Source organism: Molothrus aeneus, chromosome 3, assembly GCF_037042795.1.
Source record: "Molothrus aeneus isolate 106 chromosome 3, BPBGC_Maene_1.0, whole genome shotgun sequence".
NCBI classification, from domain to species: Eukaryota; Metazoa; Chordata; class Aves; order Passeriformes; family Icteridae; genus Molothrus; species Molothrus aeneus.
Window position 1 is genome coordinate 55018032 of NC_089648.1, and position 16216 is coordinate 55034247.

Below are 16216 nucleotides of genomic sequence, written 5' to 3' on the forward strand. Positions count from 1 at the left end.
TCTGACTACAAACCCATCCTTTTGCCATAAATTACAATACAATGCCATGGGTGCCTCTGAAGAACCAGCCACTGCTCTAAGTGGAGGCTTTTTCCACTGGAATCAAAACAGATTGTAACTGGAGGTCTTGGAATACCTCAAGTTCCTCTTCTCTGAACTGCTGAGAAGGTCTAAACAGTCAGGCCCTGCTCAGGGAAATGAATTGGTCAGAACAGCAGGGTGACAAATACAAATACTTGTCACTGTGGAACTGCTCTGCATCCATAGCCTGACTTACAGTGTTGTTGAGAAACAGAACATTACATCTTTAATGCAGCAGGAAAATTTAGCAAGCACCACTTAATTTTAATAACAGAGAATTAGGTTACATTTTAATTCTAATTTTTCCAGCAAATATTTTTCAGGCTTCTCCCTCCCCCGCTTTAAGGTAATACTTACACTCAAGGACATTACTTCCCATTCATCTCACATTTAATGTTTCAGTGTTTCAACTAAATTGCTAAAATGTAAATATGCAGACCAACTGCATCACTTAAAGTGGTTTTAACAAAGTCATTGGAGGACTCCTGAATGCTCTTTAACAGCATAAAGTGTCTAGGCTTGATTATCTGAAGTATTGTCTCAGAACTGTAAGAATTACCAACAACTCAAAACAAAAGAAGCGCAGTTACTTTTGAAACTGTAAATCAGTTTATCTTGGCACATAAAATCACAGGCATAAAGTCATACTGTGCTTCTTGCCAAGCCCTCAACCCTGCTTACTCCATTGAGTGGCTAGTCACAGTTTTTAAAAAAATGCAAAAGCTTCAGTTAAGCCTGAACAGACCTTTAAAAGTTTGTATCTGTTTTTTCATGGGGTACACACAGGCAGCTGCATCCAAGCATGAGGGGCTTTTGTATTAGCAGTTAACTCTTATAGAGAATCCTCTTGCTATATTACACATAGAGAACCAAGCTGGGAATTGAATTCACCAAGAATGTAACTTGAGCTTTCACTGCACGGTATACCAGGGAGTAGAGCCCTGTGCGACCACACAACACGTGGGAAACTCTCCCTGCCTACACTCCCTGCTTCTGCTTCAAGCCAGAGATCCCCTGGGGAGCCTGTGCACATGTACACATGGCCTGACCAGGGGGAAGTTTTATGGCACAGGCAGGATGAGACTCAAGCTCCAGAAGCAACACAAAACTGCCTTATTTGTGAGAACACACCCATTTTTGCCTGCCTCACCCACCCCATGCTCTCCTGGTGTAACTGAAAACAACCAACATGACTACAGTTTGCACAGTTTGAGTCTTCATCAAAATGGGTCTACTCTATAACCAATAAGGGTCACTTGAGGGGAAAAAAAAAAGATGCAATAGCAATAAATACAGAATATGCAAGGAAAACCAGAGAGGAATCCTAAAATACCCAGGACTCTGAAATTTTAACCTTTTTAAAAAAATTAAGACTGAGCAGTAAAAATCTGTTCATATGGAGCCTTGTTAGGCCATTCTTTGTAAGGATCCCAACTGTGCAAACTGCTTCTATATGTGCTTTTTCTGTCACATAAGGTAAAGGATAACTTACACATGATTTTCTTTGGCACATCTGCTGGGAAGTTGTCACAAGAGTAGCTATTTGTAAAACAGCAAGGAATGCTGAGAGCTATGACTCAATTCCAGACCTGTTTTTCTGGGGTGACAGCACTCATGGTTACAGAGTCAATCTCTGCTCTCTGCTGTGCTGTTCACATGAGCTCTGCTTGCTGGATGCATACACACACCTCCCTGGAGCTCTGTCATTGAGAGCTGCTTCCTCTGGAACACTTTACCTGCATGGGCATTAAAAATGCACTTGGAAACCACTGCAGTTTGAATCTTTTTTTTTCTAAGGAAAACATCATATGCAAGTGCATATATTGCTGTAACTTTATAGGCAAGCTCCACTAAAAATGTTGCTCCAGCCAAGAGGACATGGTTAAGTTTGATTTTACCTGTTAAAAGTGGGCAGGGCCCATGTAAAAGGCTCATTTCAGACTAAGCCAAAGGCAGAAATAGATGGCTAATCTGCACTGCAAGAACTGTGTTAGTTGGGTTACACTAAAAATTTCTGACAGAAAGGAGTCTCTTAACAAGAAAAACTATACACACAGTTAAACTATTTCCTTAAATGACATATATTGTACTGACAAAAGGATGGTTATAATTATTTACCCTGGTCTAAATTGCAGCTACTCACACTAGGTGTAGAAACAATTCCTAATATCCCAATACCAGAAAACCATCTTAGTCTACAGAACAACAAAGATTCATTTCTTCATCTTTTCACCTCATACCGCCTACACAAAAGGTGGCTCCCACACCGTGGATCTCCTTCACCTGTCAGACCACCAAACCTACTGGCAACAAAAATGTGAAAGCTCAGATTTCCTTGGGGATGACCACTCACCTATTAGAAATGTATCCCAAGAGCAAGGCAAGGAAGAGTACAGAAGCCAAGGCAAAAAAAGCAGAGCCATTCCACTACTACTGCTGGGCCTGTACATCAGTTTTCCCAGGGATCACTTTAACATTCCTACAATGGTGTCCGAAAGATAGGTGAGACTTGGACAAACTATGTGCACAATTCTAATAGGGGAAGGACAGAGTCCTGGATGAAAAGACTGGAGACTCTCAGAGGTACAATGTTCTAGGAAGAAGCTATTGCAGCTGTCACACTTGCCACCAAGCCTTCTCACCAGCATAAATCCAAAGTGGAAGTGTTAGAAATGGCAGCTGTGCTGATAAAACAGATTTGAAGCATTGACATAAACTCTTGGTTTACTACAGTTGTACCCACGTGAAATAGGGTCCCACACCTTCAGGGAACAATTCCCACGCATTGCCTAGGACATGCAGCTCCCAGATCCCTGCAGCTTCTATTCCTCTGGGAGTGTGTCAGCAGTGCTGCAGGGAGCAGTGAGCAAAGAGCTCTTCAGAACACTGACTCTGCTCTGTTATTTTTCAGAAATGCTGAGAAATTTGAAAACTCACAAAAAATCTTAGCACTTTGAGCCTAATTAACATCACTGGATCTGATGAGGTTTTGACTATAGCAACAAAAAAATCTGCTATTCCACTCCAGATTTCAACTGAACTCATCCAAGAAGACACACTTGCAGGACTTGAGACTGGATCAAGTTCCTCCCACTGCTCAAGTGACTTTACTCAGATTAGCAGACACTTCCGTCATCCTATTAACACTTATATCATCAACAGCATGCTCATTTACAATGTAAAATATGATCTTATCAGACAAAATGCTGCCTCTAATCCAAGTACGTGCAGACTGAAGTAAAACCCAAAACCTAGGGACCGATCCTGTCATCAACAGCATCACACCTAACTTAAGAATGTGCTCAGATGTGTGTAGCACTATCTCAAATATTCTGAACAGTCCTTTCAAAAAGTCATAAAAGTGGGAAAGAAATCCTAATCGAGTACCTCTAGAAACTCAGGAGGAAAAGCCAGCACATAAAACTAAAAGCAAGTAATGCCACTTAATGAGACATGGACACATTTTTATTAGAATATCAGGTGCATGGATTGTAACCTAAGAAACAAACCCAAAAATCTGAAGAAGAGATAGAGTAATATTTTAGATTCACATGATAAGTTAAGTGTCCCAAATTCATCAGGTGAATGCTTATCACTCCTTGCGAAACAGGTGACACATCTCAGGTGACAGTCAGTACTGAGGGTCTGAAGTTTGGCAACATTACACTCAACACAGCCATCTTTCTACAGATTCCAACAGGCCTTGAATCCAACAGGCTTAGAAATTGCATTATTGCTAGATTCAAGTATTTCAGTCCAAATAAAGGTGATTTACAGCTGAATTATGAGCTGTTAATAATACAAATTAACCATAGCTAATTTTTCTCCAGTTTCAGAGACGGCACAGAGGAGAATCCCACACAAATGCCAACACACAAGTAAGCAAGTGCAGCATAAAAGAGAAAAAGAGGCCAAAAAGCCTGCCAGATATCTGCCAGAAACACACTGGTTTTCCTAAGTAGCTCACTCAGTTATATTAAAAATTATATCACTTTTTCAATAGCTTCTAGGAGAATGAGACAGATCATCAAACCACTAAGTGACTTGAATTCAAATGCCCATCTACTCTCTTTACTTTGTATTTAGCTTGCAAAACTGAACTGCAAGGGAAACCATTCAGGGGAAAAAATTGCCAAGTAGACTGGTTAAATACACTCTATAAACTTTCTGACACATGCTCACATAGCAGAACTCAGAGAGTTGTGCTGAACTACAATGGACATGTTTTTAAGATCTCTGCTATTTCAGATGGGTCTTAAAGACTAGGTTCTGTTCAGATGCTTATTCTAAGTACTGGAGCAGCAGCAGACAGCTTTCAGCTCCATTAAAATTAAAAGTTGTTGGGTTTTGGGGTTGGTTTGTTGGGCTTTTTTAAGACTTTGCTAGTCTTAAAAACCTGCACTTTTCATATGCAGTTTAAGCTGGGTAAATAAATTAATATTCATGAGCTATTTGATGCAAAGACTCAAGATGTGCCTATCAAGACATCCATTAATTTCAGTGAGAGATGGCTTAGTCAGATGGACTCACATAAAACTGGTCTAGTCCTTTATCAATTTAGATCCCATAGAAGTTACAACAGTCTGGGATGGCTGCAATCATCTGTGGATACACAAACCAGACAAGATACAAGAGTCCTCCACCCCATCAGCACACCTGCTGTCAAGATGCAAAGTTCAAAGTTTGGGCCTTTTTTTCCATAGTATATCTTATTTAATTACCACAGAAACAACATCCCAGGCACAGCTAGGCCCCTAAATGCTGGCTTAAATAAGTACCCTGAAAAAGGTAATAATCATCTGGACCTACTACAGACAGTTGGCATTGCAGCGTATGCTGTTCCCCCTGAACAACGAAAAGCACACTGGAGGACAGCAGGAGCAGGGCTCCAGGGCAGGGGGTGCAAAGGAACCCCTTTTACCTATTGCTGGCCAAACATCTTCCCACAAGGTAAGATGAACAACAAATTGAACAACAAAGACAAAGTTTCTCTGAAAATGGTTCTGTCCATGCCACTGCTCTGCTTAGCAGATGTATCCAGGCTGTCCCTGGACTGATTCCCTGCCTGGAGAAATCACATCCAAGGGCCTCCCAGCCTCTTGTAGAAGACAGCATCCCTGCTCCATACTAACAGCTCTGACTTAGTAACTTCTGCAAGACCAACAATTTTTTTCCAGGTACACCTGCCGGTGTATTTCTTTATGCAGTTTTATAAGCATTCATGTATTATTCTACAGCATGCCTTGGATTTGGGTAAAATGAGGCCTTGCTACAGCTACCGTCCCTCTGCACTCCACCACAACCAGATCTGCCACTGTGGGAAGTTGCAGATGTGATTTTTACATACGGCAGCTGTATCATCCCTTAAAAAGGCAAGTTAAGAATACCCGCTTCAAAAAACCTGTGTCCAGCTGAACAGACCGCCAGCAGACCCAACCTTTCCACGTTCGTACTCTCAATCACTCTTTTTGACAACTGAACTTGCAACCTCCCATCTGACAGCTAAGCCACGGCGTGCCCAGGGCAGTTTCACAGAGACCGGTCCCACGCCGCCCCTTCCCGACGCACCGGAGCGAGACTTGCTATAAATGACACCTGGACAGCAGCCAGGGTGACGCGGAGGAGGGCACCGGCTCTCAGAGTTCGTGCCCGATAGGCCCGGGACACCGCGTCCCGCCGCTGCCGGCCGTCCCCGTCTCCCACAGCCCCGGCGACTCCGCGGGAAGCGCCGGGACGCACCTGCGCCCGTCACTCCTTCCCGCCGGCATCCATCCCTCCGTCCCACACCCGCCACCAAGCACCGCCCGGCCGGAGCCGCTCGGGGCCCCCCGGCGGCGGCACCGAGCAGCCTCTGCCGCCACGGCGAGGCCGGTCGGGCGCCGGGAAGGCGGCGGCGGGCGCGGCACAGCACAGCACCGCACCGCACCGCACCGCACCGCCCCATCCCATCCCATCCCCGCACGCCGCCACGATCCCCGTTATCCCGCAGCGCTGGAGGCGGAGGGGGTGCAGGGGGGCTACACCGGCCTCCGCCGCCCGGGAGTTTTAAAGGGGCAGCGCGCCTCGCTAGGACGGGAGCAGCGGCTCTGGCCCGGGGGTGCCCGGAAGGCGGGAGGGCCGCTCCCGTTGCCGGTGCCGGCGGTGGGGCGGGCGCAGAGGGAGGGGCGGGGGCTGGGTGTCTCCCGCTGCCGCTACAGCGCTCGCCGCCTCCCCTCCCCCACGGCGGGGGCTCCTCGCCGCAGCCTCTGTGCTCCGCTCCCGGTCATGTGACCCGAACGTAACCGGACAGGAAAAGCCGCCGCCGCCGCCGCCGCGCTGACTCCGTTGTTGCTGCTGCCGGGCGCGGAGACGGCGGCGGCCCCCGCGCGGCGCCACCCGGCGGCCCCCACGCCCCCCAGGTGAGCGAGCACCGGCCGCGCCGCGCCCGCCCCGCGGGGCAGCCCGGCCCCGCCGCCCGCACGTGCGCCCGGCCCCGTCGCGCCGGCCGCGGCCCGGGCTGAGGCGGCGCCGGCGGGGGCGCGGCGGGGCCTGCTCGGCCCTACCTCCGCATTGTGTGTGAGGGGCTCCCCGGGCACCGCCGGGTCCCGCCGGGTCCGAGCGGGCCGAGGGGCTTGCGGGGCGGGAGGTGGAACTGCCCGGTGAATCCCCGCCGGACCGGGCCGGACCGGGCCGGGCCAGGCGGCTCCATCCGGGACACGGTATGGGGTGGGGGGGATGGGTGCGCACCGAGGGTAGGGCCGGGCCGAGCCGGAGGGGAGTGGGTGGGTCGCGGAGAGAGGAAGAGAGGGAGGAGGCCGGGGGGGGTCGGTGCCGCCCGGCGCGGGGCTCGGCTCGGCCGGTTGAGGCCCGCGCTGCCTCCCTCCCGCCCCCTCCGGCGGCGGCGGTGGCGGCGGCAGCAGCAGCAGCAGCGGGATCCGGCGCGCGCGGGGCGGGGCGGCCCCGCCTGTCCCCCGCCCCCCCCCGGCGGGTTGGGATGGGCCGGCCCTGGCGGCGGCGGCGGCGGCGGCGGCGGCTCTTCCCGTCTCGCGCGCCCTGGCGGCTCCGCTCGCGCTGCGTCTCGCGCGCCGTCTCGGTCCCGTCCGTGCGCGCGTGGCGTGCGCGGGGGGGTGGGCGGGGCCAGCAGGAGGAGGGAGGGGCGGGGCGCAGCCAGTGAGAGCGGCGCGCGGCCGCCCGGCCTTCCGCCCCGGCGACCAATGGGAGCGCGCCGTCCGCTCCCGCACTGGGGCCGAGCGTGCTCCGGGCATGGAGCGGGCGCGCGGCCGGACACGCCCCCGGCTCGGACAAGGCGGGAGCGCCCCGGCACGGGGGGGGGGCTGGGAGGCACGGAAGGCCCATCCCGGCTCCCCGCCCGCCGCCCGGGCTGAGGGCGAAGGCCGAGCGGGCGCCTGCTGCTGCTGCGGGAGGTGCGGCGCTTCCGTGAGCGGCCGGGGCCGCGCCGGTGCCCTCTGCCGTCGGAGCGGGAGCAGCGCCGCGGGCTCGTTGCTGTCCAGGTTCGCTGCCCGGGGTGCGAGGGCAGAGCGGGAAGCGCCGTGCCCGAGCTGCTCCCTGGCAGCCCGTCTGGCTGCCCGTGCCCGGCCCAGTCCCTCGGTGCGGTACCGGCGCTCCCCCGGTGTTAATCTGGGCTGGTGCCGCCCCCGTGTCCCGGCGGGGCCTCCCGAGCGAGCGCCCGGCCCGAACGGGCTCGGCCCCGCGTGGCGGCTCCGGCATCGCCGAACGGATCCGGTAACTTGCACAGGCAGAGCGGGGCCGGCCAGGGAGGCACTGTCCCCACGGGTCTCAGGGCACAAGAAGTGTTTCACACACTTGTTGAATCGGTCAGAACTGAAATACGGCCTTGCCAATGTTAATCACCGCTTCATTTAGCTACGGGTAAAATTCCTGAGCACACGCATGCCTGTAATGTGCAAAGTGCTTTTCCTCGCTCTTTTCATCTGCCCTGTCATTTCCTTAGAGTGTAATTACTGCAATGCTTTTAGCTAGAGCGCTTAGATATCATCCAGATACATGCAAAACACAATGTTGTGCACGTGTATCATTTTTTTAAAAGTTCAACTCAGGTCTTTAAGGAAGGGCTTGCTGTTCGGGGTAAGAGTGAAGCTCCAAACTAAACACACTTAGGACGGTAATAACTAGAAAGAATGCTTGTCTGGCTCTGAGTGCCTTCACATCGGTGGTTTGCTCTGCTTGGCAAGTTTTGTTCTCCAAGCGCAAACCAGACTGATTTTTAAAAATGTAGAACACATTAATAATCAAAATTAAAGGTTAAAAAAAACCAAATCAGTGTGTTTTCTGTAACATCACCCACATTGGGCATCTTGCAGGATTAAATAACACCAAACATGACTTTTGTTCCTGCTGACAGCAAGTATTCCCTCTTGTGGAGAGAGAGAGAATCTTAGCATATTGTATCTACAAACTTCGTTATCCAAACATTCATTGAGGGAGGAGAATATGTACCTAAAGAGAGCTGAAACCTAACTTCTTTTTCTCTTATTAACTGTAAGAAAATAATCAGCTGTATCTTACACTGTATTTCTTTCTTTGTCTTTACACCCCTGTCTCCAATGAGTTCTGATCTCATGTGAATGCAAGGGAATGCACTTGGTCAGCCTGGTTATTCCTTTAAATACAAGGGAGTTCTTCCCTGTCTGGCAAGCAGAAATACTTGCTTCTCCAGTGACTAAACATACTGGCGTATGTGAAATACATTTCTGTTCTCTTTCCCAAAAAGCCATGCTCTCGCTGTATAAAAGAAACTAGCTGCTTAAACCTGACTTAAATTCAGATAACTTGCTGTTCAGTTTAGAGGGGAAAACACCGAAGACTTTTTATAATTTTTTTGATCCACTTCTAGTTTCACCTTCTCTTTCTGTTCTGGGCATTACATGGCCAGGAATTTTGTTGGCTTTTCTTGCTGTTTTATACAGATGTTGGCTTTTCTTGCTGTTTATGTACAGATTTACATTGCTTCATACTTTCACTTTTGCCCAAAGCTCTATTTGCTTTGATTAAGTTTGTTTCCACTTGCTGATGTTAATAGCCCCATATTCATCCATCCATCCATCCATCCATCCATCCATCCATCCATCCATCCATCCATCCATCCATCCATCCAACCATGGGTAACTGTCCTGATGTGTTTTCCTGTCTATTTTTTCCCCCCAAAGTTACCAATTTTTGCTTCCAAGACTGCCCTTGAATCCTTAGCTCTTAGGTAGTTCTTTGTGGGCAGCCTCCAGCATCTGGTACCAGGAGGTGCCCAGGAGAGCGAGGGGCAGTGGAAGCCCTGGCCTAGAGGGGCTTGGGTCAGTGCCACATTGCACCCATGGTTATCCTACCTGGTGTGTGGCCAGTGGCCAGCCATGGACAGAACTGCGCCTCCCACCCTTTGAGTTTCTTGATTTTCTAGGCAGGCATGAAGACTTTTTAAAAATGCTGTTGTGGCTGGTCTCAATAAATAGATCAATAGTTATTAGGTGAAAAGGTTGACCCCTCCTGTATTGATAGTCCAGAGGGCTTGCCAATACTTAGAATGAATTCACTGTTTGAGCCTGGGAAAATTCAGGTATGTATCTGGTATTTCCCAGGAGAGGGCATAACCATAACAAATGTTCAGTTATTTAATGCTGGGCTTGGATTCAGCTGGATGGACTCATAACTTATAGGTAAAAGATACACAGAGACACTGAAATTCCAGGTTAAAAGTATCTAACTTGTCTTTTATTGGGTTGTGTCACTCCCACTTTGTGTGGGTGAGTGACTGACATCAGAAAGGAAAATCAGTTTTCCTATTTGAGCAGACAAGTGGCAACCAAAACACTTCCTTTTTCCTACTCTGTATAGGTGTTTTTACTACTTGTTAATATATCTTACTCTTTCTTAGCTATTTATATTTCTATATCCAAGTACCCACACCCTGCCTTTCCAGAACACTTTGGTCCTGGTTCTCCTTTGCTCTTTAAGCCTTGGCAGATCACTCACACCTTTGTGAATCACATTTCCCATCATGAAAGAGAAATCCTTGCCTATGTGTAAGGTATCTTTTATACAGTAACTTAGGATTAAGATGTGTTACTAAAGTATGACATCTGGATATTGGAGAAAATACCTGTTATGACACAGCTACTGTTGCATCTGTGCATCTACTGTAAAGTTTTACATGCAAGTCATTTGCTTTTCAGAGTGTAAAAAAATGGATTTGGCCAACCATGGACTTATTCTGCTGCAGCAGCTAAATGCTCAGAGAGAGTTCGGTTTCCTGTGTGACTGCACAGTTGCCATTGGGGATGTCTACTTCAAGGCACACAAATCTGTCCTCGCTTCTTTCTCCAACTACTTCAAGATGTTGTTTGTTCATCAAACCAGGTAACTCTAAAAAGGTTCACCATTTAAATGTTGTTCAGTTAACTAATCTAAGGGAGTCTAGCAACAAAATGTTCTTTTTGCTTCTTGTTATGACATAAAGAGCGTCTTAACTGCAAACAGTCGTAACTGCAAAACTAGAACGTCACTTTCAAACATATTAAAGTTGAACTGTGATTCATTAACACTAATTTTATAATTTAGCACAAGTTCTTTATCCTTAAAAAAGCGTAGAAAATTGAATTTCTAATATTGAATACTTCAAGAATCCTGTCTTCTCTCCTGCACTTTCCTTCCCCCACTCACTGTCTTCTACTCTGTCTTGACACTGCTCTTGACATTTGTGCAATGTTACATACAATCCAATAAGTACTTGCTAGGAAATGTTGAGAAATAAACTTAGAAAAGAGGTAATGTGTTTCATTTCTTTGCAGTTTATTGTCAATTAAATAATAGAATACTATGTAATGGTGGAAAATAAGGGGGTTTGTGCTACTTTTCTTTCAGTGTTGTTTTTTTTTTTTTAATTATTTCTGTACCACAGGCTTACATTGAGGAGATGATTGAAAAGATCACAAGAGTGTGAGACCACTTTAAAGATTTTTTGGTCTTTTTCCAAAATACTTGACCTAACTCAAAAAGTTAAAGTGATTCACACTTAACTCTTTGGCTAAGAGTTCTTAGCCAGAAGTGAACTGCTAGGAGAGAAGTGCATTTGCACTTCTGAAACAGGACTGCAGGCAGATGTTATCAGCCTTGGTGCACCCTCAAGAGCACACAGTCATCTTTGAAAGACAGCATTGCAAGTTTACTTTTGAGTCATATATCTGAATTCAGAAGCGGTCACAGAGAGAGCTCAAGAAGGGTGCACCTCAAGAAACAGAAGAATTGGCTGTAATTCTCTCCTCAGCTTGGTAGCCTACTGTAGTTAGAGCATTCAGACCGCAGCACGTAATCATGTCCATTTCTGAATTTCTGTGGTTTATTTATGTTTGTTTTTAATAGAGGAGCTACAAATACTTATGAAAAATAATTAGAATGCCAGTTCCTCTCCTGTTAACTAACTGATCTCACAAAGATGTTCCCTGTTTCCTTTCTTCTTCTGTGAACCTTGCCTTACTTCTTGCACAGAGATACAGCCTCAGCTAGAGCAGTGGTAGCTGTCTCAGTCCAGAGCATTGTAAAGGTTGATGCATAGGGCACTCTCTGAGCTGGAGGGTGATGTTGGTTTCAGTCCTCTTGGGCTGAAGAGGGGATCATAGCCAAAGCATCTCCCTTGGAGTGCTCTAATCAAGGGACTGCTAGGCTGATCAGGCAGTCCACTGGTGCTGCTGTTTTTCCCTCCGTATTCAAGGAAAAAATCTGCTGTTCTGCTGTGTAAGAAACCAGGATTCCAGGGGTTACACCTGTTGCATGAGATCCCTGGGTGAATTCGCACTCTGTACTGCATGGTTGCTGGATCATAATGCACTTGGGACAAAGCAATACCACACATTTGCAGAACTGTAGCTGTAAACCCTAGTAGGACATAGAATCCCAGCAGGCAAGTGCCAGATGAATTAGGTGTTTTCAGGACTAAATACTGAGAAAAGTTTATTGGACTGTGAATTTAGAGTCCCGTGCTAGCAGGTTGTAATTTAGCTACAGATGTGTTTGAATCCAGCCAACAAAAGAGGGGAAATGTCTTTGCAGTTTACAAAATATATTAATATGTGACAACACATTTACAACATAACAGCAATTTAAAATGGTATAGGTCACAATGGGACAGCTTTTCTTTCAAGCCAGTTACTTCACTGAGGAAAGAAGTCATCTTTCAAGTAGCTCCTAAGATTAGCTCTTTCACAGTAAAGCATTTCCCTTAATATCTATTGCAGATTCTGTCTTTTGAATTTAAGTAGAAACCTCCTATTTTTATCAAGGCTTGAAAAACCTAGAACTGGGGAAAAAATCTTTTCCTTATGTCTTATTTATAATTTTGTTTCACCTTTCAGTGAATGTGTCCGTTTGAAAGCGACCGACATACAGCCAGATATCTTCAGTTATCTCTTGCATTTGATGTACACTGGGAAGATGGCACCACAACTCATTGACCCAGTTCGACTAGAACAGGGAATAAAGTTTCTGCATGCATATCCACTAATTCAAGAGGCCAGCCTTGCAAGTCAGGGAACTTTTTCTCACCCGGATCAAGTCTTTCCATTAGCATCTTCATTATATGGCATTCAGATTGCAGATCACCAGATAAGGCATCCCACTAAGGTTACATCAGCGACTGACAAACTTGGGCGAGAACCACGGCCTCAGACATCCCGAATGAGCCAAGAGCAGGCTTCTGATGGCTCACAGCTCTCGCAGTTGGGTGCAAATCTGCCACAAGTGACCCGGACAAATATGTCTGCTTCTGACCCATTGCCATCTTCTCTCTCTCCGGAATTGGTATCTGCTGCTGGTAATAATTCACCTTCGGGAGAGGAGGCCAATATGGAAGCATCTTCTTCAGATGAACAGCCTGCCTCTCTCACAATAGCACATGTCAAGCCAAGCATTATGAAAAGGAATGGAAGCTTCCCAAAATACTATGCCTGTCACCTCTGTGGTCGCCGGTTCAACCTGCGCAGCAGCTTGCGGGAGCACCTGCAGATCCACACAGGAGTTCCCTTCACATCTAGCCAGCAGGGAGAAAGTAATATTTCTTTGTCTCTCTGTAACAACACAGCTGATAAAGATGCCATGGAAGTGCCTGAAGCGGGGATGATTAGTGACAGCGAGCTGCAGCAGATCTCAGACTCCCCAATAATTGATGGGCAGCAGCAGTCAGAGACGCCTCCCCCCTCCGATATCGCAGATATCGACAACCTGGAGCAGGCAGATCAAGAGAGGGAGGTAAAGAGACGGAAATATGAATGTTCCATCTGTGGTCGCAAATTTATTCAGAAAAGCCACTGGAGGGAGCACATGTACATACACACGGGCAAGCCCTTCAAGTGCAGCACTTGTGACAAAAGCTTTTGTAGGGCTAACCAGGCTGCCAGACACGTGTGCCTAAACCAGAGCATGGACACATACACGATGGTGGATAAACAGACTCTGGAGCTCTGTACTTTTGAGGAAGGCAGTCAAATGGACAACATGCTAGTACAGACCAACAAGCCCTACAAATGTAACTTGTGTGACAAAACTTTTTCAACTCCCAATGAAGTAGTCAAACATTCGTGCCAAAATCAAAACTCTGTCTTTACGCTAGAAGAAGATCGCTCCATTCTGTTAGGTGGTGGGGACACAGAAGCCACAGAGACTGATAACGCAGTGTTAGCCTCCATCAAAAAGGAGCAGGAAGCAGTGTTGTTAGACTGAATGTGAAACCTATATCAATTTTTTAAAGTTTCTTTACTCATTTTTTATTAAATCAATTTTTTCCTCCCCCTACCTCTTACCTCACTTACCCCTACCATCTTTTCCAGCAACCTCCTTCCCACCCTTTGTCTTCAGCAACCAGAACTGTACTGGCACATTAAGGAAATTGGACTTTGCCTCTCCCACCAAAACAAACAAAAAGCTCTTGCATCAAACCACAACAAAATTGATTTTAATACAAAGGAACATGTGGAAAAACAATCCAGCTAACTATGTTGATAGTATTAGTTATTCCAAATTTAATAGATTTTAAACAAAATTTAGATTGCTTAAAAGTGTATTTAGATACAATGATGAGTGTAATGAGAAACAGAGTATCAGTTTGGTAAGCAAAGGATATATGTATTTTAGTTTCCCTGGTAGAAGGCATTTTGAGATCTGGCAGATTAAACACCGTGCTCTTTACAAGTCCGCATGCAAGTTGATTAAGGTTATAACCTAAGCCCTCAGAGCTTTTCCTCAAAGAATGCAGGAATCTCTGTTCATTGAGTTAAAAAGAGCTGAGGGTGTTGGTTTTCTTTTAGCCATATGTTTTCCTTCAAGTATGCCTTTGGGTATCTGTTTCAGAGTCAAGCCAAGTCGTTACTTAGTCAAATTCTGACTTAAGTAGCTGTAATAGTAATGTGATGGCAATCTTTATATATATATATATATAAATACTGTATATGTATAAAGATTTATATATATATAAAGTGTCTGTATGTATATTTGGTACAGGTAAATAAATGCACACATCCTTTTTAAGTAACTGGCCGTCTGCTCTCAGATTCAGCCTGGAATGTCTTTTAGTTGTTTGACAAAGCTAGTCATTGCACAGGTTGCTTTTAGCCAAATTTGAAATGTCCTGAGCTGTGTGCATTTTTATTGACCTGTTGAAGCCAGTAGGTAAGTGTTGTCACCCAAGCTACCAAGGAAACTAGAGAAGTGGCATACTGGTGAGCTCTGCACCATCGTTAGTGCAGCACATGTGTTGTTAGCTATACAGAGCTTTCAGTCATTCTGCATGAAAGGAGAGAGAAAAAGCTTTATTCCCTTACTCAGGCAAGGAATGTCCATGATTTCATTTGGTCTAATGGTATGAGTTAAGAGGAAGGAAGAGCGGTGTTATAGCAACAGGTGATCATGGTTGTTTTAAAATGAATCTGTAGTGCTGGCTGGGAAATTCTGCTCTATGAGAGTCCTGTTATTTTGAAAGCCAAGACAAAGCCTGCAAAAACTGAAAGGGTGAATTCTGTAGTTTTAGTTACTGCTGATGGTAGTACTGCATCTTTGTGTTAAAAATCAAGTTGTTGATTTTTATTATTTTATATAGATGCCCAGATTTTTTGCTGGTAGCCTAAAAACCTAAACTGACAGCAGCAGTGAAGCCCACTGAGCAATTACTGGGCCAACAGAAGGTCTAAGTGGACAGAAAAAGTGCCCCATCATAAATGGAGACAGTGTGTGTTTGGGGGGAGGGGTGGGAGAGGGCAAGTCACAAACCACAGCTCTTCTCTGTGTATACGTTTAAACTGAATATCATCTTTTTGTGTATAGTTAAGTTCTCAGATTTGTAAGTTTTTATACATCATTTCATTGAATAAAAACTGAATTAAATGGGATATGATTTATTGAGTTGAAGGTGAAAGGTTGTTGGTGTTCGGTCTTCCTGGATGAGCTCTTGCTGAATCAGTTTAAAAGCCAAGCAGTGTATTCTGTTTATCAGACTAAAACCTCCGTCACACAGGTGAACAATGAGCTTACTAAAACTTGAGGTGGATTTAGCACAAAAGGTCTCTACATACTAGATTTTTTCCCAGCTTATTATAATGTGACCATTATTGTAAAGTTTATTGTAAGTGCTATTGATTTTATTATCTCTCTTTTATTAGAGTAATAGGTTTAAAATCAATTGACTTCAAAGTATAGAAGTCTTTTGAGGTAAAAAAAAATAACATCTTAGAGAATTATTTTAGTGCTGCCCATTTTAAAACTTTAGGATCTTCATCTACCAGTATAATTTCCTTAAATGTGGGTTTTATTTCATCTTTCTTTGTCCAAAATGCTCTGAGAATAGAAAAACAAAAGAATAAACCTTTCCTAGTTCAGGGTAATGTCAGCTTTTGAGGTGTCTGTGGTTTAGGGGATAGTCACAAGTTCATTTCCAAAATGACTGAAGCTGCTAAAGGTGCTACCACGTCAGCTGTTAGTTACTGCTTAGATGCTTTTATTTTTTTTTTTTTTAATCCAGTGCTCCAGTTCTGCTGTGGGGCAAAGTACAGCAGTTCAGCTCAACTCCCCAGATGGCTGGTTGTGTAAGGGTGCACGTGGCCACAGCATTTATTGTGAGACATTATTCCTGCTCTCACTTCTCCTT

The 16216-nt window shown here is 46.0% G+C and overlaps 1 protein-coding gene across 2 annotated transcripts; it reads left to right on the forward strand.

Moving 5' to 3' along the window:
• The first annotated feature begins 6362 nt into the window (after positions 1-6362).
• Positions 6363-15461, forward strand: ZBTB2 (zinc finger and BTB domain containing 2). Of its 2 annotated transcripts, none has more exons than XM_066545719.1 (3): positions 6363-6479; positions 10263-10446; positions 12438-15461. In XM_066545719.1, exons 2-3 carry the CDS (start codon positions 10274-10276, stop codon positions 13798-13800), a joined length of 1536 nt encoding a protein of 511 aa, XP_066401816.1. In that variant the 5' UTR covers positions 6363-6479; positions 10263-10273; the 3' UTR covers positions 13801-15461. The 2 variants fall into 2 exon arrangements, with proteins under 2 accessions (XP_066401816.1, XP_066401817.1); XM_066545720.1 differs by lacking the exon at positions 6363-6479 and adding an exon at positions 6719-6779.
• The last annotated feature ends 755 nt before the right edge of the window (positions 15462-16216 follow it).

What these genes read in the sequence shown, in the direction of transcription:
- ZBTB2 (XM_066545719.1), top strand. Translation starts at nt 10,274, where the DNA reads ATGGATTTGGCCAACCATGGACTTATTCTGCTGCAGCAGCTAAATGCT. An exon ending in TTGTTTGTTCATCAAACCAG is followed by an intron (nt 10,447 to 12,437) that starts GTAACTCTAAAA and finishes TTCACCTTTCAG; the next exon opens with TGAATGTGTCCGTTTGAAAG.